At 39.0% G+C, this 24,589-nt stretch overlaps 1 protein-coding gene across 2 annotated transcripts in view; it reads left to right on the top strand.

Annotated features, from left to right (window-relative positions):
- MAP3K15 (mitogen-activated protein kinase kinase kinase 15) overlaps positions 1-24,589 on the top strand; it is an 88,007-nt gene that overhangs the window by 62,018 nt on the left and 1,400 nt on the right. For both annotated transcript variants that reach the window (XM_014960295.1, XM_014960296.1), the window contains 14 exons: positions 1,704-1,799; positions 3,398-3,485; positions 7,237-7,370; positions 7,967-8,094; positions 9,842-9,972; positions 10,268-10,373; positions 12,028-12,185; positions 15,927-16,110; positions 18,628-18,805; positions 19,533-19,707; positions 21,429-21,614; positions 21,944-22,049; positions 23,288-23,498; positions 24,377-24,489. In XM_014960295.1, the coding sequence (XP_014815781.1) occupies positions 1,704-1,799; positions 3,398-3,485; positions 7,237-7,370; positions 7,967-8,094; positions 9,842-9,972; positions 10,268-10,373; positions 12,028-12,185; positions 15,927-16,110; positions 18,628-18,805; positions 19,533-19,707; positions 21,429-21,614; positions 21,944-22,049; positions 23,288-23,498; positions 24,377-24,489 (1,994 nt within the window). The remainder of the gene's footprint in view (positions 1-1,703; positions 1,800-3,397; positions 3,486-7,236; positions 7,371-7,966; positions 8,095-9,841; positions 9,973-10,267; positions 10,374-12,027; positions 12,186-15,926; positions 16,111-18,627; positions 18,806-19,532; positions 19,708-21,428; positions 21,615-21,943; positions 22,050-23,287; positions 23,499-24,376; positions 24,490-24,589) is intronic.

The following is a 24,589-nucleotide window of genomic DNA, read 5'->3' as shown; positions in this document are numbered from 1 at the left end:
ATTGCTATGAAAGCCTAGAATTGTGGATTTGGGCATAGATTATAACATAACTTCAGTATTTTCTTCTAAAAGAAGCAGGTTTTTGTTTAAATGAGTTCGATGTGGTATTTTATTCTACTACTCCAGTGCATTGTGAGTGAATGTGAAGTTTTTATTACTGAAATCTGTGGAGCTGTCTGTGCATAACTCAGCGTAACGTTTCTGAAACACATTAATTACCTTCAGTCAACATGTTACACAGACATTAATCTTTGAGAAAGATAACTTGTAGTTAAATGGAAGCAAGCAATTCATTTACTTTGATTCTTAATCACTGCTGGGAATCACAAAGCTCAAAGAGGCAATCGTTTTAAATTTAGGGGAAATAGATATTTGCTTTATATGTGACAACTTACAAATGCTATACTTTTGAAATTGCATTAGTTTTAGTAAAAAAATAAAAGTGGCCTCAGTTACTCTGTCAAAACCCTTAACTTGTATTTTTGCTAACGAGTTCATCTTACATACCACATGCATTATACTGTAATATATGTTATAATGCAGTATTGTTACTTAGATTCTGTCTTGTCTATCCTATATTTGTCCTTGGAAGAATAATTTTGCTTTGTTGCTTAGTTCTTGTGTCAGGTATTTTTTAATCTGCCTTGCTAGCCTAGAAATTGGTATACCAGAATGAAGCTACAGAATGGCATAGTGTATTTTCACATATTTCTTAAAAAATCTTCTGGCAAAATTCTAGTTTTTTGGAACATATGTCCAAATGGTGCTACAGCAAGTTGGTCTTGCAACATTCCGCAACTTTAGTATAGTCTATGTATTTTAACTAACTAGCTCAACAGAGGCTAAGCAAAATCTGAGAGTTTAAGTAATCAGATCAGACAAGAATCTAATAAATTTTATTAGATTTAATGCACAAAAATTATGAGAATGCCTCAACAAGCATAACAACTTGGCATTTATGTAGAATAATACTGAAATGCAAGTGTTTGGAGTAAGAGATTATGTCCTGGATTTACTTTCATATTGATATTATGTTCTATGGTCTCTTCACTTTTCACTTCAGTGCATTTAGATGGGATATATATGACACTGGCAAAACACAATATGCAATAAATTATCCCTTTGTCAGAGTTATTGCTGTGGTTTGGAGTAAATACTGGTCATCCTTAAACTTGTTATCAGTATTAGGTCCATAAAAAGTATATACTGTGAAGGATCTGCTACCCTGTAGGTATTTCCCAGTTCAGTTTTACTGTAGGAGCAATGAAATTATAAAAAACTGAAGTACTTGTCAAGCTTAAAAGAAAGGCTTTCCTGATAGCTAGGTTAGTGTCATAGCAATTCATTTTCCATAGAGTTGTGATCAAATACCAAGAAATCTGACAGAACTATGTAAAAATGGAAGGAGAAGTGAACAACAAGCAAACCACAAAACACTTCAGATAAACAAGTATTTTACTAAAGTAAGCAGTAGCTTAATCATTTATTAAACTGGAGGTAGGATTATAGGTTATATAAGTACACTCAAATACACTTCTAGCTGTAAGGAAAATTAATATAATAGCGTACTGCCTCTCTGAGGTAATTAACTGTGAAAAAGGTGTATGCTTAGTGTTTGTAATTCAAAAATATAAATTTCTTCTTGTTCTATTTCTTCTAATAGTTATATCCAAAATAATCTTTTCTTAATACGAATTTTATAGCATTTCCAAGTTTGATGAACGATGTTGTTTTCTTTATGTCCATGACAACTCTGACGACTTCCAAATCTACTTTTCTACAGAAAACCAATGTAGTAGGTGAGTTCAGTTTGTGCGGGTATTGCGTGAGAGATCTATATCTTAAATAGAATTAATTTAGTAGAGATTCAAAGCTGACATTTTTGCTTGAGAAGTTAGTTATTTATTTCTCCACTTCTTTTTTTCTTGATTAAGAAGCAATGAGCCAAACATAGTGATATTTAAGGTGATGAGAGCAATATTCCATTACACTATTTGGCTGGTTCTTGTCTGTTTGCCTACAAGTCCTTAGATCTGAGGCTTAAGTATCTTATTCTAATTTATAACTATTATCTTCTTTTTCTGTGTCTTGGCCACGTCATGTAAGTTAATATATTGGTTTAGGTTCCATTATGTACCTGTTCTGTTTCATTTAAGTAAGAACAACTAGATGTAATATAGTGTCAGAGATTTCTGTTACTGTTTGTGCCTGTATTCAAGTATTTCCTGATGATCTGTTGTCTCTAAACAGCAAGCATGACAACTGAATTTCAGGCCTAAATCTTTACAGACCAAATTCTTCCTGGAGACTGATATTTGGCATATAAACCTTCTGAATGTAGTAGGAGTGATTTGTTAATACACTTAATATTTGGGGTTGGATGGTATATTTATTTTTCTTGCAATAATTATTATTTACGTATTTCATGAAATAAACTCAGGTTTAACAAAATTATTAGCTCTGCAGAGTGCGGTGCATAAAGCATAAGAAAGACTAAAATTAATGTTACCTGGTCATCCTTAATTTGAAATTGCAATTTGTGTGTTATGAAACATGGTGACATTTTTAATGCTTTATTCAGTGCACAACAGGAATCTGTTTCAGAAATATGTGTCTATTAGTCAGTGAGAAAGATGTGAATATTTTATAATAATTTTTAATAATTGTTAACCATTTGTTATGGAATTTGGAAAAAAGTGAGCGGCTTCAGCAGGGAACTACAGGAAAAGATGGTCTTGTACTTAAGGCTCTTTGTCCCAGAGAACTAGATGACATTAGTTAAAACTGTGTTCTTCAAAGCATGTTACTACTTTTATCTTCTTGACTTTCTGGATGCTTGACTGAAAGGCACAAAATCTGATTTTCACAAATACTGAGTAATCACACTTGCAACCAAAGTCCATAGGATATTGAAATTAATTAAATAGAATTCTCATCACCGCACAGAAGGAGAACCACCCAATATGATGTTGCAAATTCAGCACTACTGTATTGAACCATTGAAAATCAATACTTTAATTTTTATTATCTCAAATTTTCCTCTAACTATATTTGTAGAGACAAAGCCACTCTAAGCATGTTCCATCAAAGTGTACAGCAAAAATATTTGAGTTGGATCTACCAAGGGTTTACTATGCAATTACTATAACAAGCAAGTATTGGGTTCTGCTACAGCAAATAAAATAATTTTATAAATAATTTGGCTTTTCATCAGAGTGTGTTTGATATTCTTCCTCATTTAAAATAGGATAAATGTGGAGGAAGTAATGAAAGAAACCTATGAACATGCTAGTCAGTTTATTAACTTGAAAGCAAAGCCCACCTTGCAACTAATCTGTTTAATCTCCTTCCAAGAGGATATTTTTCTTTGATCCTGTGCTATTTATTGCTTTTTTAGATTCTGTGGGTTGGTGAAAGAAATTTTGTCTGATGCAGTTGGCAGTACTCTGGAACTAGAAGGAGAAATAGATGGGGACACACTGGAGGTACGTCAAGTATAAAAGATCCAAGAACTCTGAAACTTGTTCTCCATCTTCCCTGTGCTTTCATATCAGTATGGTAGAAAGATAATAAATAGCATTTAAGCTCCTTAATTGTATATGAAATTTCAACTCTTACAAAACTATTTGTACACAGAAGTTGCATTCATGTGAAAAAGCATATTTTTAATGAAGTGAGACTGTTACTACTGCAAACTGTATAAATCCCTAATGAAGGGTGTTACTGATCTTGTAGTTATGTTGCAAACAACCTATAGATGAGAATCATATCATATCAGCTGGATTAAGTGGATAAAAAAGATAAGATATTAAATAAATTCTAGGAAAAAGCCATTTAGCAAGGGGACTTCAGTTTATCTAGCTGGTACCTGATACTAATACTACTCCAGGTAATTTCATTTGGTAGGCTTTTTCTGTCAAAGAGATTTGCAGATCTTTAGGATCAGATTAATCCAGTGTGCTTTTTACTTATCACTGAAACACCCGTGTTAGGAACCTAGTAGCTGTAGGCTTTCTTTATAATCAGTTCAGAGGGGACAAAAAACCCCAGCCTTTTATGAGAGCTCATGTTATGGTAGGTGCATCGATGTCCTTATAAGACACACTGCTTCATAGCAAGCATCCAGATTGGTAGTACTAAGTACATATCCTGTGCTTCTGTTTATTTGTTTTTAAATCTGAAAAGCCATCATAAAAAGTAGCTTGCTGCTTTTATTTGTGGTCAAGCAGATTCAGTCAATCAAATATAAAAACCCTACTGTGGTTTGTTTCAGTTGGGTATCTTTCTTAGCGTGTCTCATTCCAGCAATTCTCTTAGGCTTACAATTCAGAGCAGCTCTTTTTGATAGTGAACCTTCTGTCGTACCTGAGGCTTCAGAAGAGGACAAAGAAAACAGAAGACTGTACACTGTACTGTGGAATGTAATTGCGTATGGTGGGGGAGATGAATTTTTGCCCTGAAGTTTGTGCATAGTGGCCACAGAATTCTCTACTCAAGTGGAAAGGACAAGATATGCATATCTATTAGGCCCAGCTTAATACATACATCTGTGGTCTTGGCATAGGGTCAGGGCTTTGCCTTGGCAAAGATAGGGTGTTATCTATAGCTGCAGATTTAACATTGCATACTTATGGACTTAGCTAATAGCAGGGATATCTCCAAACAACACAGTCTATTCAACTGTATAATAGTATTTCAGAGGAAGTGAGCTCACCAGCGCTTGAATCTTTTAAAAACTGAACTGGAAAAAGCACTTGAGAATGCACCACGAGAAAAGTCCTGCATGAATCAATGACATAGGGAGAAATTACTACAGAAATTAATTTTAAGATACATCATTCTACATATCTTGATGTTTTCACAATTATCACCTTGTACTCACTGTCTTAGGTCAGGACATTAAAACAGAAATCAAGACACAGAAGGGAAGGATTACTTTTTTTAGTTTATAAATGAGCTAAGACACTTAATGTCTTTCTGCAGCCTGAGATCTTACATTTAAGAAGAGACAGCATGGAAAATGCAGCTTCGTATGGTCTTGATGGGCTTGACGAGCACAAAGAAAGCAGAAGTCCTTACCATTAATAAAACAACTGATTATATTTGGGGAAGGGGAAGAAATAACCTTGAGTGTAGTTTGGAAGAAAATCAGATTTCAGTCAGAATTCTTGTGAGAATGTTGTCCCAAGGGGTTGTATGTTTTGAACTGTGGTAGTATTTGAAAGCAGCTACAGTTTGGTTCTACAGCTAACAAGGATTTGGAAGGATAGTGAGTGTGGCAGTCCATTCTACCTTTGGATATTCGCTTCTGGATATTGATATTGAAGAAGTTCCTATTACTTTAAGAGTACCTGCTGTACCCCAAATAGGATATCCTACAGATCAGACCCTGCCCTACCACGTTCATACAGAAGGTCAGCTATGAACACTTGTTTACTCATACCTACTGGTTGAATTGCACATCCAGTGGATCACATATTCAGACCTTTGGCAACCAGCAGTGATTTATTCAATCTTTACAGCTGTTAGAAAGAGAGGGGGCAAATGTGAAGTTTCATCAAGTATATACAAGTCTATTAAGCTGTCTACTAACTAGCACTGAACTATAAATCTCAATTATTTTCATGTATCATAGGACCCAGACTAGAGGACTTGGGTTTCTCCACAGTAATTCTAGAGTTGGCTTAGGACCAGTCTGTTGCAGATAGGGTTGCTGTCAATCTTAAATTCTGCAATGTGACTGCTGTCTTTTTTCTGCACAGTTTTATGTCATATGATAGCTGTGAAAGCTGGATGTGCTCCTACCAGAGAACCTGACAAGTTTTACATATGGCGTTTTGGGTCAGTTATGCCTATCATATAACAAGATTATGTTATGAACTGTGAAGTGCTGAAACGTGGAAAATGAAACTGTACTAAAGCTGTGCTAACTCAAGTTTAGTTCCACGGAGCAGAATATGCTGTTAGGATAAACGACAGACGGTTTTTCTTTGGCACCTTCCATACAGCAGCATGAAACTTGCCATCTTTGCTGAGGAGAAGGGGGGCTGGGAAGGATGTCAGTGACACATGGGCATTGCTGCACTGGAGCTGCAATATGATCTGGGAAGACACTTCAAAGAAACAGATCTCAAGGCTGCATTCTGTATGAGAAAGTCTTATTGGATGAAGCAGAAAAAGTAGGCATTGACAGAAAGGTCAATAGTTATAGCCACTGTAAAAAGGTTTGGGTTTTTTTTAATAGAGAATTCATGAAGCCACAGAGAATACTCTGCAGTTCTCCCATACAAGATGTCCTCTTGGATTTGGGAAGATACTACAGGAGGTTTGTGTACTCCGGATAATATCCGAGGCTATGAAACCATCCAATTCCTTAACTCTTTGCAAAAGTGTATTTTCAGTATCCTTTATGAGTTACCTGATTTGAATCAGGGGTGTGCTGCTTAACCCTACTTTGATAAGAAATTTATCACACCTAAGTGTGATAAGCGTCACTCATCAATAGGCTTTCAGTGACATTTATAGTAGGATTGCTCTGTGATAAGATCAACATATAGGACAAGTCTATGAGGTGATGTAAATTAGTGTAGCTTTACTGAAGTCAGTGAACAATCAGCAACTTCTTCAGCTAGAAATATGACACAGTGTGTTTCAGCAGCAGTGGAAACCACCACTTCATATATTTAATCATCCTTGGTGAAGATGAGCATTTTTTTTTTACCTTCTGGAAAAGCTCATAATGAGGGGAATATGTCAGAAATGAATTTTCCTGTGGCTAAGCTCAAATGAGAGTTTAGGGTCTTAAAACACTGTCCATCCACTGTAATTAGAATGTCACTTTTATCTATTTATTAAGCATTGGTTTCAAAATTATATGCTACGTTCCATGCATTTACATATTCTGAAGGCTCCCTCAGCAATTCTTAGAGATGATACCTCCATGTGTTCTTTTGACAGCACTGTTTCATTGATTTGGTTTAATGCTGTGTTCCTTGTTTGAGTGAACACGTTTTGAAGCTGGTTAGGGAAGATTGATTTGTAAAGCAAGTTACATGGAAATTTTACAGATTGTATAATACATCAGGCTGGTGGGTAACCTACTGTGCTACAGCTGTACTGCAGCACCTGTGCTGTACTAACTCAGTATAATACATAACTGTTGTTAAAGCTCTCTGTAATGTCAAATGTTAGTGATAACAATTTATGTTTTGCTTTGTTTATCTTTTCTCTTTGCAGTATGAATATGATTACGATGAGAAAGGTGATAGAGTAGTTCTAGGGAAAGGTACTTATGGAATAGTTTATGCTGGAAGAGACCTTAGCAATCAGGTCCGAATTGCCATCAAAGAAATACCAGAGAGAGACAGCAGGTGAGACCTAGTTTATTGTTACATATACATTGCTGATGAAGCTGCAGTTTGCTGAAAACTTTGCTCCTCTTAGCATGTATTTCTATGTGGTTAGTTTATAAAATCCCAGTATACTAAAATTCAATTATTATTTCCTCCTAGTATACAACAGTATCTTTTTGAGAATAAGGACTTTTTATTATTTGGAAAAGGTATGATATGTATAATAAATAATACAGTTTGATAATATATATAATAAATTCTAGAATAAGATTTTAAGTTGAAGTTGTATCTCATTTATATTCTTTTTAGGGAGAGAGAAAAGCATAAAAGAAATTTCGGAGGCAAAGACAGTACTATGTAATGATACAGAAGAAAGCCACATATAAATTTTTTGAGGGCATGTTTGTCCTTGAGGGTTCTTCTGAGATCTACCTCTCTACTTTTTCTGAATAGGCAGCCACTCGCGCTGCATTTTGAAGGTCATGGACAAGATGATTGCTGAAAATACGATCATTATCCCTAAAATCTATTTTGATTGCAAACTAGCATTTAACCTTTACCTGGAGAATGAGATGCTCCTTGATTTTTTTTTTTTCATTTTATTTTTTAAATAGGTATTCTCAACCTCTTCATGAAGAGATAGCACTGCATAAATATTTAAAGCATCGGAACATTGTCCAATATCTTGGATCTGTTTCAGAAGATGGATACATTAAGATTTTTATGGAGCAGGTGCCAGGAGGTTTGTATCATTCTGAGCTTAGTCTCTCAAAAGAAATAAAAGCAATTGGGACTCTAAACTTAGTGAAATTCAATAGATGTGCACTTAGTATGTTTGCGTGCTGTATATAGCATTTCTATTGAGACATCAACTACAGGTGGCATTCTTCTCATATAAAGAATACATTAGAAGTCTACAGGTCCTAGTACCCTCTTCCCTTTCTATAATAATTGCAAACCTAGAGAAAAGTCATTAAAAGTATTTTGTGTCAAATAATCACATGTTATAAAACAGCGGAGTTAGAGCTATATAGTCCATTTAGCCTGAGCATCTGAATGATGGCTGGAGCTTTTAGGGTAGATTTCTGTTGAGCTGTTACACTGACTGAGCAATTAAGTATTATTTTGTAATTGCTACATACAAAGCACTGCTATTTCCTAGGTAGACTGGAGATAAAAGTTATATGCTTCCCTTGCTCATAACTTTCAGTTTTGCTCCTCTACCCTTTTCTACATTTTAAGATGTGAATTCCCTCTGTATCCTCTCTAGGTTGTATTTCCATCTCCCTTTTGCTATTCGTCTTCAGTGTCAAGTATGTGTCAGAATGAGTGTTAAATTCTTGTATGAATATAATTTGCAAAATAAAAACAGAAATAAGAAAGCCAGGGAAAAAAGTTCAGGTTTTCTAAGAAAGATCCAGACACAGACATTCAAAGTGTAACTAAATACATCAGGGGCATAGGAAAGTTCTTTATTTTTTCAGTTCCCATGACCTTTGCACCTGAAAGCTGAGATGCTCTGACATATATGATGCATGCAGATGTGATAAGTTTATGCCAACTTTTCCACCAGTTTTCCTGCAGTTGTTAAAAATATCGACTGGTGTTGTTTACATGCCTTTATTTTCCTGTTCATATATGCGCAGCGGAGTGTGCTGTGATTAGTTGCTAATGTCAAGATATTACTGAACCAATTCAGATATTTTAAAATCTGCAGCCAGTCTTAAAAAGGAACCAATTGGTCAGATGTTGCAAGATTCTTTGAGGAAACTTCGCTTTAGAAAGCTGTTGGTGTGGACTGAAAATCCCTGTAGTTGAATTTGTCTGGCATTAAGTAGATATACTGCACTTAATCTGTTATGAGCAGAAGAAGCAAAACTGTCTTTATTTTGCTTCATACTTAAAATATTTGTGTTATTTAAAAAAAAAAATTACATTTATTATGAGTAGGGGAACATCCATCTAAACATCCATTACTTGATTTTCTTTTAGGAGCTTTCTTTCCTTGCCTCTGAATATTTCCAGAAGTTAATCCCATATTTGCAAGGAAAAGACTCTTTCCTTTTTGTTTCTCCCCTCCTTGCCTTCTCTTTGCCCATGCATGATGTGGTTCATGAAGTATAGTGTATAACATAATACAGTGTTACCTTTCATCTTCATTTCATTAAGGACTAAATGGTTGCTAGTTGTAGTCTCAACAGTTGTTAGACTGAAGGTGAGGGAGATGCATCCAGCCCCTCAGGAATAAATAGCTTCTATTATGTTATTTATTCCTGTCATGGAGGTGGAGGCTGGGCTGGCAAGAAAGAAATAACTGATCAAGAGCAGCAGCAAATTATTTGCTTTGGAGGGGTCTAGGAAGAATTTGGCTTCATTGTAAGTACTGCATTTCTCTTGTATCAGGATATTGAACAAAGGCTTAATCCAGACTTAAATGTTGCATGCTAATTTGGACGTTTTGTGGTCATGATATTTTTTAACTCTTGTAGGCAGCCTCTCAGCTCTTCTAAGATCTAAGTGGGGCCCAATGAAAGAACCTACAATTAAATTTTACACCAAGCAGATTCTGGAAGGTCTTAAGTATCTCCATGAAAACCAGATTGTACACAGGGATATAAAGGTAAGTTTTCCTTTAGTCTCTCTTGTGTGATTTACTTTTTGTCTTATTTGCGTCAGTTAGTTTCACTCTAACCTGAAGTAGAATTTTTAATAGGATTTTATGGAAGCTTACAACAAAAGGAAAGAATAAAACAAACCCTTCTCTCTGGTGCTCCTGGAAAATTCCTTTGTAGAAAGGTATATTATAAAGATAACCACAAACTTGAAGGAGTATTGAGATGGGGATTTGGAATCTGTATTCATCTTATCTCCCCTCCCCGCTCCCCCTCTCTCTCTCTCTCTCATCCAAATCACAGGGGGATAATGTTTTGGTGAACACCTATAGTGGTGTGGTAAAGATATCTGATTTTGGTACTTCCAAACGGCTAGCAGGAATCAATCCATGCACCGAAACATTTACAGGTAAGACTACTTATCAGCATTTATAAGGGTTTTGATGATAGATTTAGAGTTAGAGCCAAGAGGCTCTTTGGATTTGCCATGAAAACATGGCTATTAAAAGTCATAGTCCAAAATTAAATTTTGGCCCAGAAAGCCACTGTTAAGGCTGATTGCTACTGTGATTGGAGTAGATACTAGAGGAAGATCATTCTGACTTTTCCTGTGCTTCACAGCCTTGGTGGCTTTTTAGCAACTGGTTACTATTAAAGATGATATATGGAGAAGTATCTAAAGAAAAGTCACCTCCCCAGGAGGTAAATCTTTCCTTGTGCCCTTCTTCTTTGTTCTCTTGCATGTTTGCAGCCCTGTTTGCGCTGCAGGTATGTAATTTACTGTAAAAATAAATAATTTACTTAAGTTCTCATTTTGGCTTTAAAATCAGTAAACAGGTAGCTGTAGTCCAGAGGGTCTTAAATTGTCTCTTGCAATTTGTTTCGTTCCTTAACTCAGGACATAAACTCTGTGGATTTTAGACATTAGGTAATACAATCACATGACTGAAGAACCAGAATTCTAGTGGTTTAAACACACAGACAGCCTGAGGGCAAAACTGTTGCTGGAACATTTGTTCTACAGCAGTCACACTTAATGGACATAGTAATATCCAATCCATGTTATCTTCACAAGATATCCTTTACTTAATAGTTCACAGCTTTACCACAGTGCAATTTTATTGTATTCTTAAGAAGAAAATAATTTAAAGATGTCATAACAGAGCTGGTAGGAATTCATGTGGAGAAAGTACTGTAGTGTTTGGAACACTTAGAACATCTGTAGGTTTCTTTGTTGGTGTCTTCCTGTAAAGACCTCTTGTTAGCTGTGTTAGTATATGATTGAATATCAGTGATTTCAACTTAACCATCTTTTATTTTGTTTCTACTGTTCTTTTTGTTTATCCATATTGTAACTGGTATTACAGTTAGACTGTCTACAGGCAAACTTCAGATTCATCTGTTAAGAGCTAACCATAGTCTTAGACATTAGACAGGATCTTATTTTGCCAACATTTATAGTTTTAGAAATTTCAATAGATGTATTTCCTTTTTTTTTTTTGTAAGAAATCCCAAGCACATCCAAAAGACTTCCTGGAATTGCAGTGTATGATGGGTTCCTGTATTTGTTTTAGTTGTGCAGTTCACCTTGATTGTTTTTGTGTAAAATTGGTAATTTTTTTTAAAAAGTCATTACTATCCGATATTTAAAAAATAGCTTCTTTTTGAAATTCTCTATCATTGATCTTCTCATTATAGGTGTAAACAGATAAAACATTATGCTCATGACTGTCTGTCACTGCAGATTTTCATCACCTGTTACATGCATAATCTTTATAATTTAGTGTCGGCAAAAATTGTTTGATATAACTTTACATTCTGAGGAAGCCATTTGGATTATGTGGTGAATATACATTCAGCAGTTTGGAGCCTTGTATTGGGTGGAGAAGATCATTTATAGAAAAGATGTTAAAACATAAGTTTCTCTCTAGTTTTCAGTGCTGATGCGGGAAATCAGATATACAGGTTGCATTTGGCAACTTGTGGGTTGCTTAGTGATGTGTTAATTCTCTTTAATAAGAATGAAGACTATAACACTTGACTATTCTTCTTGTCCTGACTAGGAACCTTGCAGTACATGGCTCCAGAAATCATTGATAAAGGACCACGAGGATATGGTGCACCAGCTGATATCTGGTCACTGGGTTGTACCATTATTGAAATGGCAACAGGAAAACCTCCATTTCATGAACTAGGGGAGCCTCAAGCAGCAATGTTTAAAGTAAGCAGCTTTTTTTCTATAGAGTTTATGAATTTTCAAATACTAACTTAATTTTTTCATATTAATTTAATTGGCAGTAACCTTTTGTTATATGGGTTGTTTTACACAAACCCACAGTCTGACCTGTGTTCTTAATTCTCACTGAATGATCCTTCTCTGCTCTAAGCTGTATTGCTCTAGGGGGTAATAATTTATTTTTGTGCTGGAAATAGGTCATGACTCAGAGCAACATCCTGAAAAATGAGTGAAGACTTACGAAAACTAATATTCTCTACCCTCTTACTTCTGTCATCTCCTGCTCTTGGTTTATGATTTCCTTCTGAGCAACCAGTCTCTCCAGTGACGACAGCCAAGTTATTTCTGCTCCTTTAAGTCTTTTTTTTATGAGCCTCCTCCCCCTGAGGATCTGTTTGCCTTGTCTTTCAAAGGCCTGGTCTCTGCAGCATGGTGGGAAGCTATGGTGGAAGGGGGCAGGGGTCTAACTTCCCAGGATTTCTGGTATGTACTGAAGGAGTAAAATACTCTGTATTTTACAATCAAAATCCTTTTGGATCAAAGCTACCTCCTCAGTAAATTGTTGCCTCTAGTACTTTGTTTTTCTTAGTGTATCTGATTTCAAATGCACAAATTAACACTTGAAAAGAGAATGCTTAGGATAGTTTTGATAATAAATGTATTTAGAAAAAGTTACTTGTTCTAACTCAAAAAATAACAGTAGTGTAAAAGCTATGATGTGATAATGTGTCAAATATGCAGACTGAAAATTTTTGGTTCTTCCACTGGCTTGTAGTAGACCATTAGTAAAGTACTGAAGTTTTCACCTATGCTTCAGAGTCCTCTTTTTTTATAGTGGAGAAAATATCAGATACATAACCCATCAAACTCCTTTAAATTATAAATATTGTTAATTCTTTTGTGTATGTTGTTGAAATGTGTGAGCATTAGTATAATTATTACTGGAACTATGGTAGCAAAATCAGATCTTTATCAATAAGTGTAGTAAGCTGGGCTGCAATTCAGCATGATATGTAACGTGATGTGTCGTGCTAGGCCTGCGAGTTGTCCCATACACCACAGCTAAAAGGCAAAGAAAGGGATGGTTATGTATTTTGATGTAGTTATTTCAACAGTATAATATGTCACCTTGGTGCTGTCAACTTGTGACACTACATCAAAAGAACCTGCGTGGGTGAACATGTTTTGGTTCACTAAAGCTTTCCTGAGGGAGCCATGAGAAGAGACTTTTCTCTGCATCGTTGTAAATGTCAGATACAGTTCTGTCGGTAGATGCCTTTTCATCTTATGTATCTGGCACGTAGTTGAACTGTTCAGTGAATTACATGTCTTTTTTTTTAGCACAGTTTATTGAACTGTCAGGAAGCAGTAGTTCAGTTCTGGGTGCTCGATGAGCTCTGTGGAGGCTCCCGAGGTGAGCTCTGGCAGGACTGTGCACGTCCGTGTATCTTGCCCATGGCCATAGAGCTGTGTTCTGAAGTCTCAGAATTGGCATTTTTAAAAATTCATTTATTGCCCTTCTTTCTTCAAAGGATATGGCAGAGTGTTTAGCATTGTTATTGCAGACCGTGTTAATGTGCTACAGTCAAGCATTTATTTTTGTTTTCTGTTTCTTGGCTCTGCTGGGACCTGCTTGACGCTGCTTCTTACTGGGCACCATAAATTGCAAACTGTGGTTTCTTTTTGCTGTGTAATAAAAGCAAGCAAGCTAGAAGCTAAGTTTGAAGCCAGGAATGAAGCAGGCCAATAGGACAGGCACACAAAAAGAACAGAAGCCTGGAAAACTTGGGATATTGAACTTCAGAGGTCTCCACCTCCATACGTGCACACTCTGTTGTGCATAGTGCAGGTGAGGAGAGGGAAGGTCTGAGTCAGGATGTGCAGTCAGTAGAGAGGTTGCAAATAACCAAATAGTTGGACAAAATAGAGAAAAGGGGGCTAGAGGAAACAGAACTGGAAATAAATCCTGGCTGAGTGGACATTATCTAGTATTTTACCTATGAGCACAGTAGACGTGCATCTGGTGAAAGGAGTGCAAACAAATGACATTAAATGGCGATAAACTAGTGTTGCGACAGAGTTTCAGAATGCTTGTGACAAAACTTACTGTCCTTGAGCCACAGAGATAAAAATCAGAGACATGCATTCAAATTTCCTTGTTTTGTTTAGTGTGTAAGGTTATAATAGCAGCTTGTGACACTGCCCCCACTGAAGCTGAGTGTGTGAGCCTGTCTCCAGAGTGCACAAGGAGGAGTGAGCTGACCACAGAGACAGATGTGTCATGAAGAGTTGTCAGAGCACAGCAAGCAGGTGGCTGTCTTCTCTCTGTGCTCCAAAGCAAAAATCTTGCCAGGCTGATGTTCTAAAGCAGTGAAACTGTACACCCCATTTATAAAGCACCGTCCAAAATATGCATGGGATTTTACAGATCAGATAAAGATGCTCCATCAGACAAGGTGAATGTATAGATGTTCTATTCTGACAAAAGGACGTAACATCAATTTATTTATTTATTTAATTATTTATTAAATACATAAATTTAATTGTAGACGTTAGCAACTTGCATATATTAAAAATGTTTCATGCAGAAATACTGAGTTTTGAATGTGCTTAGAGTCGTGGTTTGGAAGGGCTTAATGCATTATTAGCATTTTAATTCTGCCCTGTCATTGGAACAGAAGCATGACTGCTCAGCATTTTTTGCTTCAGCTTGCATTAAAGCTCAACCACTATTGTGAGTGCCTAATGGTGCCACAGTGTGTTAATGCAGCTGTATAATGAGATTATTTAAACAACTCTTCATTTTAGCAAGCAGCTGGCACTTGTTTAACTGCTGGGGTACTATCTCCCTTGTGGCCACTGTCTTTCTGCTTGTTCTCCAGAGCCTGTTTTATGTAACGATGCTGACACTACAAGCCATAATCTTGCCAGATACACGCCATACAGTGCACATGTGTTACACAGCTCTCATTTCAAAACATCTACACCAAAACTGGCATTAGAGAATATGAAGACAGTGAAGGAGTTGGAAAAATCACTAGGGAGCAACCTGTAGAAGCACATTTTTCATTACTTAAAGAGTAATGTCTTGTTAAACCTTTGGACATTATGTGATTTTTCAGTTAACTAACACTGAAAGGCTGGGGAAGACATCTGGCCTGAGTGCTGCCGGGGGCGGTGAGAAGGTCTGGCAAGGTCACTGCGAGCATTTGTACAAGAAAATTTGGCAGAGGTGGGAGCAGAACAGGTGCAGGCCCCAGGCAGTCGGTGCTAGAGGAGGAAGTTATTCCTGTTCCTGGACACGAATGTGCTGGAGGAGTCAGCAACGGAGAGATCCGGTACTGGGCAGGGGTGATGGGAAGCCTATGCAATAGCTGGAGGAATTGCAGTTGTCAATGCTGGTAGAAGCAGCAGCATTTGAGGCACTCGGTGTGGGTAATGTCCAGATCCCAGACTGCCTGGAAGTAGATGGTTAGATACATCACTAACTTGACATTTGTGTAATACCACGTGGACATTCGTGCCATGTTTACAATGAAGTAAAACAGGATCAGAGCCTTGTCTCTTCACTGCTCTGTGTGGGTGCCTGGATTGCTTTTTTCCACCAGAGTCTGCAAGGGTGTGCAAAATCGTACTAAGAAAGCTTTAGCACATTGTTTCCTTGCAGTTTTTTAGTAAAATTAGTTTGTTTAGTAAAAATCGTTGGTGTCTGTGTTTTACTTGCAGGTTGGGATGTTTAAGATTCATCCTGAAATTCCAGAATCACTGTCTGCTGAAACACGGGCCTTTATTTTGCTCTGTTTTGAACCTGATCCTAGTAAACGTGTTACAGCGTCTGATTTGCTCAGAGACTCATTCCTGAAACAAGTAAACAAGGGCAAGAAAAACAGAATTGCATTCAAGCCTTCAGGTAAGGAATTATCAGCCAAATCCCAGTCAACATCATCATTAAGTGTTATATAAAAGATCAGAATCATTAAGCACTCTTTTACTAAGGACATTCCTTGTGCCAGGAAAGCAGCAGGAGCTCAATTGTTGAAAGTGCCTGTGATTTGTAATTAGGCATATTTAAATTTTACAATTGCCACAAAAATATGGTCACTTGCTTATTTTGTGTTTTGCTTGCTGAAACCTCCCAACCCCATTTTTGCTCAAAAATAAATGCCTCATTTATAGCAAATTAAAATTAGAAAAATGACATTTGGTGAAGACTTTCCAAAGCAATTCTGCATTTCAGATTTACAGTTACATACGCTTCAGAGATCTGAGTTTTATAGAGTAGGTGCTTGGCACCTGAAACCATGGGCCTACTAGGTGTTTGGGTCTATGAGGATCAGCATTTTCAAACTTGCTGTGTAACTTGGAAATTTGGCACAAAGATGCTGAAGCAGTTGTTTTAGCAGTCCCCCCTTCAATGTATCAGCCACTTTCTCAGTGATAACAAATCTTAATATAGACCTGCCAAATAAATAATTAGTGTTTCAAGGAACTGTCCATTTTAAAAACAGGCAGCTGTTGGTCTTGCTGCTTCTTTCCTCTGTCTGCACACACACATGCACGCACTGCCAGTGCAAATTGAATTGCTTCCCTTTTTGAGCTTTTTCCCCCTCAGCAGGGAACATTTGAAAGAATAGAATTCTAAATGGAAAAACTAGCAAAGAATTTATAACATCTAGCTGAATTGGTTTCAGCAAGGAAATGGGCATCATCTCCTGACCTGAGAGGCATTGAGAACTGCAATTGCTGCAGTTACACTGGGGTAAGGGGACAGTTCACACTGCTCAGCCAAGGTGGTGGCAGGCAGGAGCTATTGGCAGGCTCTAGCCTTCTCCCCCACTGCAATAATTCTCTCCTGTGGCCTTTTCAGCTCTTGCCTGAGGATATTTTCCTGGAAAAATTGTGTGGTATTGGAAATGGCATTATGTATTAGAGCTTGCCTTGTTCGCTGCCCTGGGAGCAACAGCCTTTTTGTCAAATCCCAGGGGAAGAGCAGCTGTCTTCTGTATCCCCTCCTCCTGCCTTCCTCCTTTCTTCTCTTCTGCTCATTGATGAGCTTATGGAGCTGCTTCAGATGGGCTGAGGATCTGGTGATGCAGGGTTAAGCACTGGGCTGCAGCAAGAAGCAAGCTCAGCGGTGGCTGTGGACATGAGCAGAGTGGGCAAATGCTGTGAAAACTGTCTGTTGGGTAAGGGGAGGGAAAGACAACATGGCTTGCAGCTGAGTGTGTACTTTGCTGTGCCAGAGCTGGGGAAAGCTGTGCTGTCTGCCACAGCCACCTCTAAAGGGAGTTTGGGGGCGTAAGGCAGGTCCTGGCCCAGCAGTTGTCACAATCTCACCTCCAGCAGTTCACTCTCTCTCCTCCCTCTACTGTTTTTCTTGCTGCCAATTTCCTCAGCTTTGCTTCCGTCTTCCCTTCCTGTTTTTTTTCTTTATTTCTTCCAATAATAAAGGCAGCCCAGAGCAAATCTCAGCCCTTACTCTTGGGACAGCAACTTTCAATTTCTGTACTGCTGAGACACCTTGAACCAGGTCTCGCAAGATGACATATATTGTTTCATTTCTCTGACTGTTTAACCTTGGCCATTTGAACATCTGTCATGTACCGTGGAGTATGTCAGAGCTTTCTGAACAACTTTTAACTTCTACCTCTCTCCCCCACCTCCACATAATTTGTAGCATCAAAATTTTTTGTGATATTTTAGCTCCGTGGATGCATGCACTCTGAGTTGACGGAATTTCTTCCTTACCTTTTTTGTCACACAGCTGCAAAATGGGAATCAGGATTATAGCAAGCTCTCAGTATCTGTTAAGTTTTTTTATTTCTTCTTACTTTCAAGATTAATTGGAAAGGGAAAAGATAATTTCCTTCAGGTTAGTTCCAAGGTTCTGAGACAGTCCTTACTGAGGGCAAGGGGACATGCGAGCAAGGCAGATGCCTGAGGTGTTGGAGAGGGAGCAAATATATGTCCATTAACATGGTTGGGCAGAGGTGAGGAGGGTGGGTAGCAGAGTGCTCTCTGCTTAAAGATATGGCTGGTGGAGCAGCTGATGGTAACCTATTGGTTTGATTCAAGCTCTTTAAACAGCTGTATATCCAGTTGTACCACTTTGTGAGATCTGCACCAAGGGGGAGTGTGTGTATGTATCTGTGTGTGTGCGCAAGAGAGGATAACAAAATGGCATTTCATATGAGAATCTAGCTGCTTTGCTGTCTTTGGGTTCAGCAGTGAGCTCATTCATACTTTCTATTGCTTATACGTGTAAGGATTTTGAGTTGTATTGCTGCTTTCTATCAACAAGGCTACTTCTCCCTCACCCATTTTGCAAAATGAGATCTTCATATCACTGAAGATGATCATGGCTGTTTTAAGCACGTTGCCCTTTCCTGCCTAGTTCTGTTACATGTTTTACAATGTCTGTTCCTAGATTACAATCGTAACACATCCCTCCCACTGCCGATCCACGGAGAACAGGCTGGCAGCAGCAGCAGTGAGCACGGCTCTGTTTCGCCAGACTCTGACGTACAGCATGACATGTTTTTCGAAAGGCCAAAGAGATCCATTTCAGAGATTCAGACAAAGCATCCCATTGCACATTTACTAAGGTAAAGCATTCGCTCGTCGCTTGACACCCAGGAGAGATTATGTGGATTTAGCTCACATTATATTTTATCCGAGGGCAATTTTTTCACGTAATGACTAGATAAAGTGGGTGTGTTAAAAAGCAGGTTGCATATGCAAGTTACCAGTTAATTTGAATATTGTCTATATTTAATTAATGAACAATGATTCTTTCTCCCTAAGGTCTTCACGTATTTATGTACTTTTCACACCCCTCAGTGGATAAATGTCAGTCGTCTTACAGACTGAGTGAATATGGATTCAGGAATTAGCAGAAGAGTTGACGCTTCCATGTACTCATGAAAAAATGTGGGGAAGGGGCAGCAAAAAAATAGTTCTGCTGCTCAGAGAGCACAGAGCAGTACTTTCAAATGAGTGTGTTACAGTATGGGGCCAGAACAAATTAATAGTTACCTCAGTCCAGGTTTTTCAGCATTGATTCCCAAAACTGACCCAGTGCTGGGTGGCATTAATGCCAGCTTCCTAGCGGGATGAAATCAGCCTTTGCTTTTGGCTTCAGTGGGGTTTACGCCAGCTGAGGATCTGAGCCATCTTCTGTCTCAGAATTAGTGTTTAACAGTCTGATCAATCCGCTGCTGTAGTTTAACTCACTTTTTACCCTCCAAAGTCTCCTTTCTTGCTTCTGATGGTTACTGCCGCGTTGCTAATGCTGAGGTCTCTCTTGTGCCTGTGGCCCGGTTGCTGACGCAGCGTGCCTGATGAGGGCTCGGCCTCAGAGGACAGGAGTGCCTCTCCTTCCATTGAGGATAAGGATTCTGGTCTCTTTCTGCTGCGGAAGGACAGTGAGCGCCGAGCTATCCTATATAAAATCCTTAAGGAAGAACAGAATGAAGTTGCTTCCAATTTGCAGGACTGTATTGCACAGGTAATTTCACTTCAGCTCTTTTTGTCCCGTGTCAAGAGGAAAATGACAAGCCAGGTACTATTATTCCTTTTTTGAAAACTGATAAACAAAGGTGCTTGGATTATTCCTTCTGAATATCTTTAATCTCTGAGACCCATAACTGTGTGAGCCATTTGCTTGCTGAATGGATAGCAAACACCACCTTTTGCCTGCTGCTGGGCTCTTGTTTTTTTCTGAGTGAGAAGTTTGGGGCATTTGATGTGGGGCTGGGGGCTGAGGGTGGTGGTTTGAGTGGTTTCGATGATGTGTTTTGTTTTGGCTTTTAAGGACATGGAAATGCAACACCAGTTAGTAATAAGTATGATTTGATTTAAGGATAGAGAACTGATTAACATTTTTTAATTCAAAGCATTTGTAAACTAGGTGGCAAGAACACAGTACATGAATCTTAAAAAACCTAAGGTAGATTCCCACAGAGGGAAGGGCTGGGTGGGAAGGTTTAGTGACTGTAAAAAGGAGCAAAAAGATCAGGTGTTTGGTTAAGCCGTAGCCAAGCAATGCCACACACCAGTAACAGAGTTCATTGCTTAAACTTTTCTACTTAGTGTCTGCTTCAAATATGCCACTGACATGATCTATTCTTATGAAAGCTATGGTTTTTCACCAGGACTGCATTTACATAAAGGGGACAGTGATGACTCCTGTTGTGATGTCTCCGGCCAAACATCGGTCTTGGTGCCGACACTTGTGGCATGGCTGGCGGGGCCCTGCTGCTCCTGGGGAGCACAGCACAAGGGTTTGCTTCTCCCCCATGGCTCCTTCCCCTCAGACTGCCTCCTGGTGCAGAGGGGCTTGCCCCAGACCCCGGGGGCTCCTGTAGAGCTCTGCAGGTCCAAGAGAAAGGCCCGCAAAGTCAGGCCAGGGAAGCAATTGGGATACATTTCTGCTCTGAGCTTAAACTGCAAACTAGCTCATAGCCTGATGGAGGACTAAAATTCATATGGGAGATCTTGGTCAGAAATAACCAGGGCTCTAAATATTTTCCAGGATAAAGAAGGATTATTTAGTAACAGCAAGTCCTACCTTAGTCTCCAGCTGCTTTGCAACACCGCTGCAATCAACTCTTTCCCATAATTTCTGTAATACTTCTCCCTTTAGCTTTTAATTATACAGCTTGTTGTTCTTGCAGGCACTTGGATGGCTTTAACTGGAGGGGTTATGGAGTGCAAATCATAAAATGAACACTGGAGTCCTATCACTGTCTAATCTTAGTCCTTTTTCTGACTTACGATAAATGTGTATATAAACATTTTTTTTTGCCTAATCAAATGTCAGCATAATTAGATATAACTCCAGATTCAGCTTATTGAAAGGATAGCATCTAAGAAATTTGGGTCTCTTACCAACTCACTCTGCTCTTTCTATGGAGGAGAGCTGCCCTCTGCAGTACATTGCCGAAACATGTCAATATTATCTGGAACCTCTTCCCTTTGTGACAGCCACAGTAGCAGTAGACTCTAATTTATTTTTTGGAAAATAGGAATTACTATTTAAAAAATTTTAGTTAGAAAAAGGTGGAAAATGACTTTATAAGAAAAAAAAAGTTCTGTGATTTTTGTGCATCAGTGTGAAATATACATGGGCTAAGCTATAAATTGTAACCCTAAAAATGCTAATGCTACTACTTAGATGTTTAATGACTCTGGGATTTACCTAATATATGTTCATTATCTTTACTCCAGAGCTCCGAAGAACTGCAACTTTCAGTGGCCCACATCAAGCAAATTATTGGGATTTTAAGGGACTTCATACGCTCTCCTGAGCAGAGGGTGATGGCTTCTACCATATCCAAGTTGAAAATGGACTTGGACTTTGACAGCACGTCCATCAACCAGATTCATCTGGTGCTGTTTGGGTTTCAGGACGCGGTGAGTTCCTTGCCTGGCACAGGGGGAGAGGGATTCTTCCTGGGCAGAGCCTGCCCCAGGGATGAGCAGCTTCTCGCTCTTCCTCACTCCTCTTTCTCCTTGTGCTGTAGAGGGGCTTGAATGTCACAGTCTGGGTACGGTTTGAAAGCTCCGTAGCCTAAAACTGTTAAATCTGCTGTGGAGACCTTCAGAGCTGGGAGGGTTTTAGCAACTTGTGCAGTTGTTACTTTATAAAACTTCAGCTGACTATTGAAAAACAAGGTTCTCTTTCCTAAGGTATAATCAAATGGTTTTTTTGCTGCTGCTTTAACTTGCTTATTTACTTATAGGTGAACAAAGTATTAAGAAATCACTTAATAAGGCCCCACTGGATGTTTGCAATGGATAACATAATTCGCCGTGCAGTCCAAGCAGCAGTCACTATTCTTATTCCAGGTAAATCAAAGCAGCTGAAAATAATCTTTTTAAAAAAATAAATAAAAGGCTGTTGGCATATCAAAGAATTACAGCAAATGGAAGAGTTTAGATGTTTAATCTGTCAGCATGCCATTAACTGCATCCCCTGTGCCACTACATCAAAGGCACGGGGGTCAGAATCTTGTAGAGCAAGGAGTGTTGATCTGGAGGATTAATGCTGTACTTGCAGTACAAAAGCACATAATGAGGAGATAACCAGTGGTTCTGCACCACCAGTGTGGTCCGACCCTGAAAACAGGAAAAAAAAAAAAAGGGCCCAATTAAATTCAGCCCAAGCTGGAGCTTTTCTAGTAAGAAATAAAATGACTGTGCAACATTTTAATGACACCCAAGGTGGGTAACGCTGCACAGGTCTGGTTACGTGCTCTGAGAAGTGATGACTGAGCTGTGGAACAGATGCAGAGAAGGGAGTGCGTTAATAAGAGGAGGAGTATGATTTTGGCCTACAGAGGGATAGTAGGGAAAACCACCACCACGGAGGAGGAGGATAAATGACGAAGAAATGTCAAGGAATAAGTCAAAGTTGGAAAATTGCAAGTAATTTTTAACTCCTTGAGGTGGTGAGCACCCCTTCTGCTATGAGAATGTTCCGAGTGCACTCAATGACAGTGAGCCCTTTCAGTACAAAGTTGCTATGGCTTTCAAGCCAAATCGGCTGAATTTTTTAGGAGTTCATTTGTAGAAGAATGCCAGCTATTTTTTGATGGGAAGGGCGGCCACCTGTAGCAAGTTCTGAGAGAACTGGGGTTAGAAATGCTACCCGGGAAACAGGAAGACTTTGTAAACTCTTTGGTCCAGAGCATAAGGGGAAAACAATTTTTTTTTTTTTTTTTTTAAAAAAACAACATCTAAGTTTTCATGGGTTTCTCATTAATACATTAACTACCTTATTATTAATTTAGTCACAAATGTATTTGTCATCTCTGCAGCTGTACTCTACAGCTGCCTAACCTGTACCAGTAGGCTACAGCTGAGCTATTACAGCGCCCTCATTTTAGAACTGATGCCAGGGAATCTGTGGTCCAGCTCCTACCAGGTTTTGCTGCTCCGCCGCTCAGGACTGTAAGAAAGCACGTGGTGCAAACAGTCACTTCCTCAGCTGTAGCTCCCTGCCCGCAGTAATAAGGAACTGTAGTACCTCTGGAGCCAGGTTTGTCCAAAAACATTCTTATTCTTACACCGTTTCCTTTTACCAGAGCTTCGAGCTCACTTTGAGCCAGCATCAGAAACAGAAGGTGGGGACAAGGACGCGGATGAAGTGGAGGACAGCTACCAGCCCACGGAACAGAACGGGGCTGAGGATCCTGCCGTCACATCAGGAGTCAGCACCCTTAGTTCTGTGGTGTCACAGGAGGCTCAGCAGCAGCTTAGCCTGGAGTTGGGCAGACTTAAACAAGAGACATTGAGGTAACCCTCCTTATAAAGAGGCTGGATTTATTGTCTTTAATTTGTCTTCTATATGTCTTCTAATATTCTTCTATAATGTCTGAGAAAGCTCTGACGTTGCTGTCTACAGTGAGGTGTAAGTATGTAACATAAAGGCCGCTCACCTGGTACGGCTCCCTGGTGATAGAGCAGGCCTTCCAGGAACACAAATGGATTCAGAATACGCTGGTGGCACCGTATGACAGCCCAACGGCCTCCAGTACAACTTCTGTTTCTGTGTAATTATTTCTTTGATTGCAGAATGTCAAGTTGGATCTGTACTGTTAAGTCATCAGGCTTGTGCAACTGTGCTGGTTTCCTTCCTTCTGCCACCTGACCTGGTGGCAGTGCAAGGAAAAGCCAGAGCAGCTCTGCCCTGGCCCACCCGACGGGCTGCCCACTAATTAGCACAGGCAGAGCTCAGCAGAGCCCCTGTGCTGTCTCTCACGGGGTACATTTGCAGGCTGCTGCCGGCGTGTTAACAGCTGAAGGTTCCACTCTTCTTTATGGATGTGATGTAAAAATGTGATCAGAAAGTCCCTGGTAAAACATCAGCGTTACACCGCTGAGCGGTAAATTACAGTATAAGGGCAGCAGCTCTGCCCACAGAGGCTGCAAAACAATAGGAACACAATTTATAAGCTATTTACTAAATTCTGCAAAGATGAAAGCCTTAGAGTGCCACCACTAAGCTGAGTCTCAGACAACCAAAATGAAACCTCTACGCTATAAAATATGTTCTTAAGACAGTACCTCGCAAGCGTCTCTGTCCTTAGGTAGTCATTAAAAAGGATAAATACTGTCTTCAGCCAGACTCGCTCTCAGTACGGTTGTGTTTGATCTCTCTCATATGCTGACAGGCTTTTGGAAAACCTCATTCAGAAGGAGAAAGAGTATCAGACCCTCTTACGACAATCTTTGGAGCAAAAAACTCAGGAATTACGCTTGCTTCGATTGAAACTTAAACCCGAAGGTATGAATGAGGAGATACTGCATGCTTTGACACTTGCACACAAAGATAACAGATCGTGTCCTTGTTTAAAGGCTAGAAGATGGTCTCTGAAAACCACCAC

This window comes from Calidris pugnax, unplaced genomic scaffold (assembly GCF_001431845.1).
Source record: "Calidris pugnax isolate Ruff unplaced genomic scaffold, ASM143184v1 scaffold188, whole genome shotgun sequence".
Lineage (NCBI taxonomy): Eukaryota > Metazoa > Chordata > Aves > Charadriiformes > Scolopacidae > Calidris > Calidris pugnax.
The sequence above is the reverse complement of the archived record's forward strand: the minus strand, read 5'-3'. Positions and strand labels throughout refer to the sequence as shown.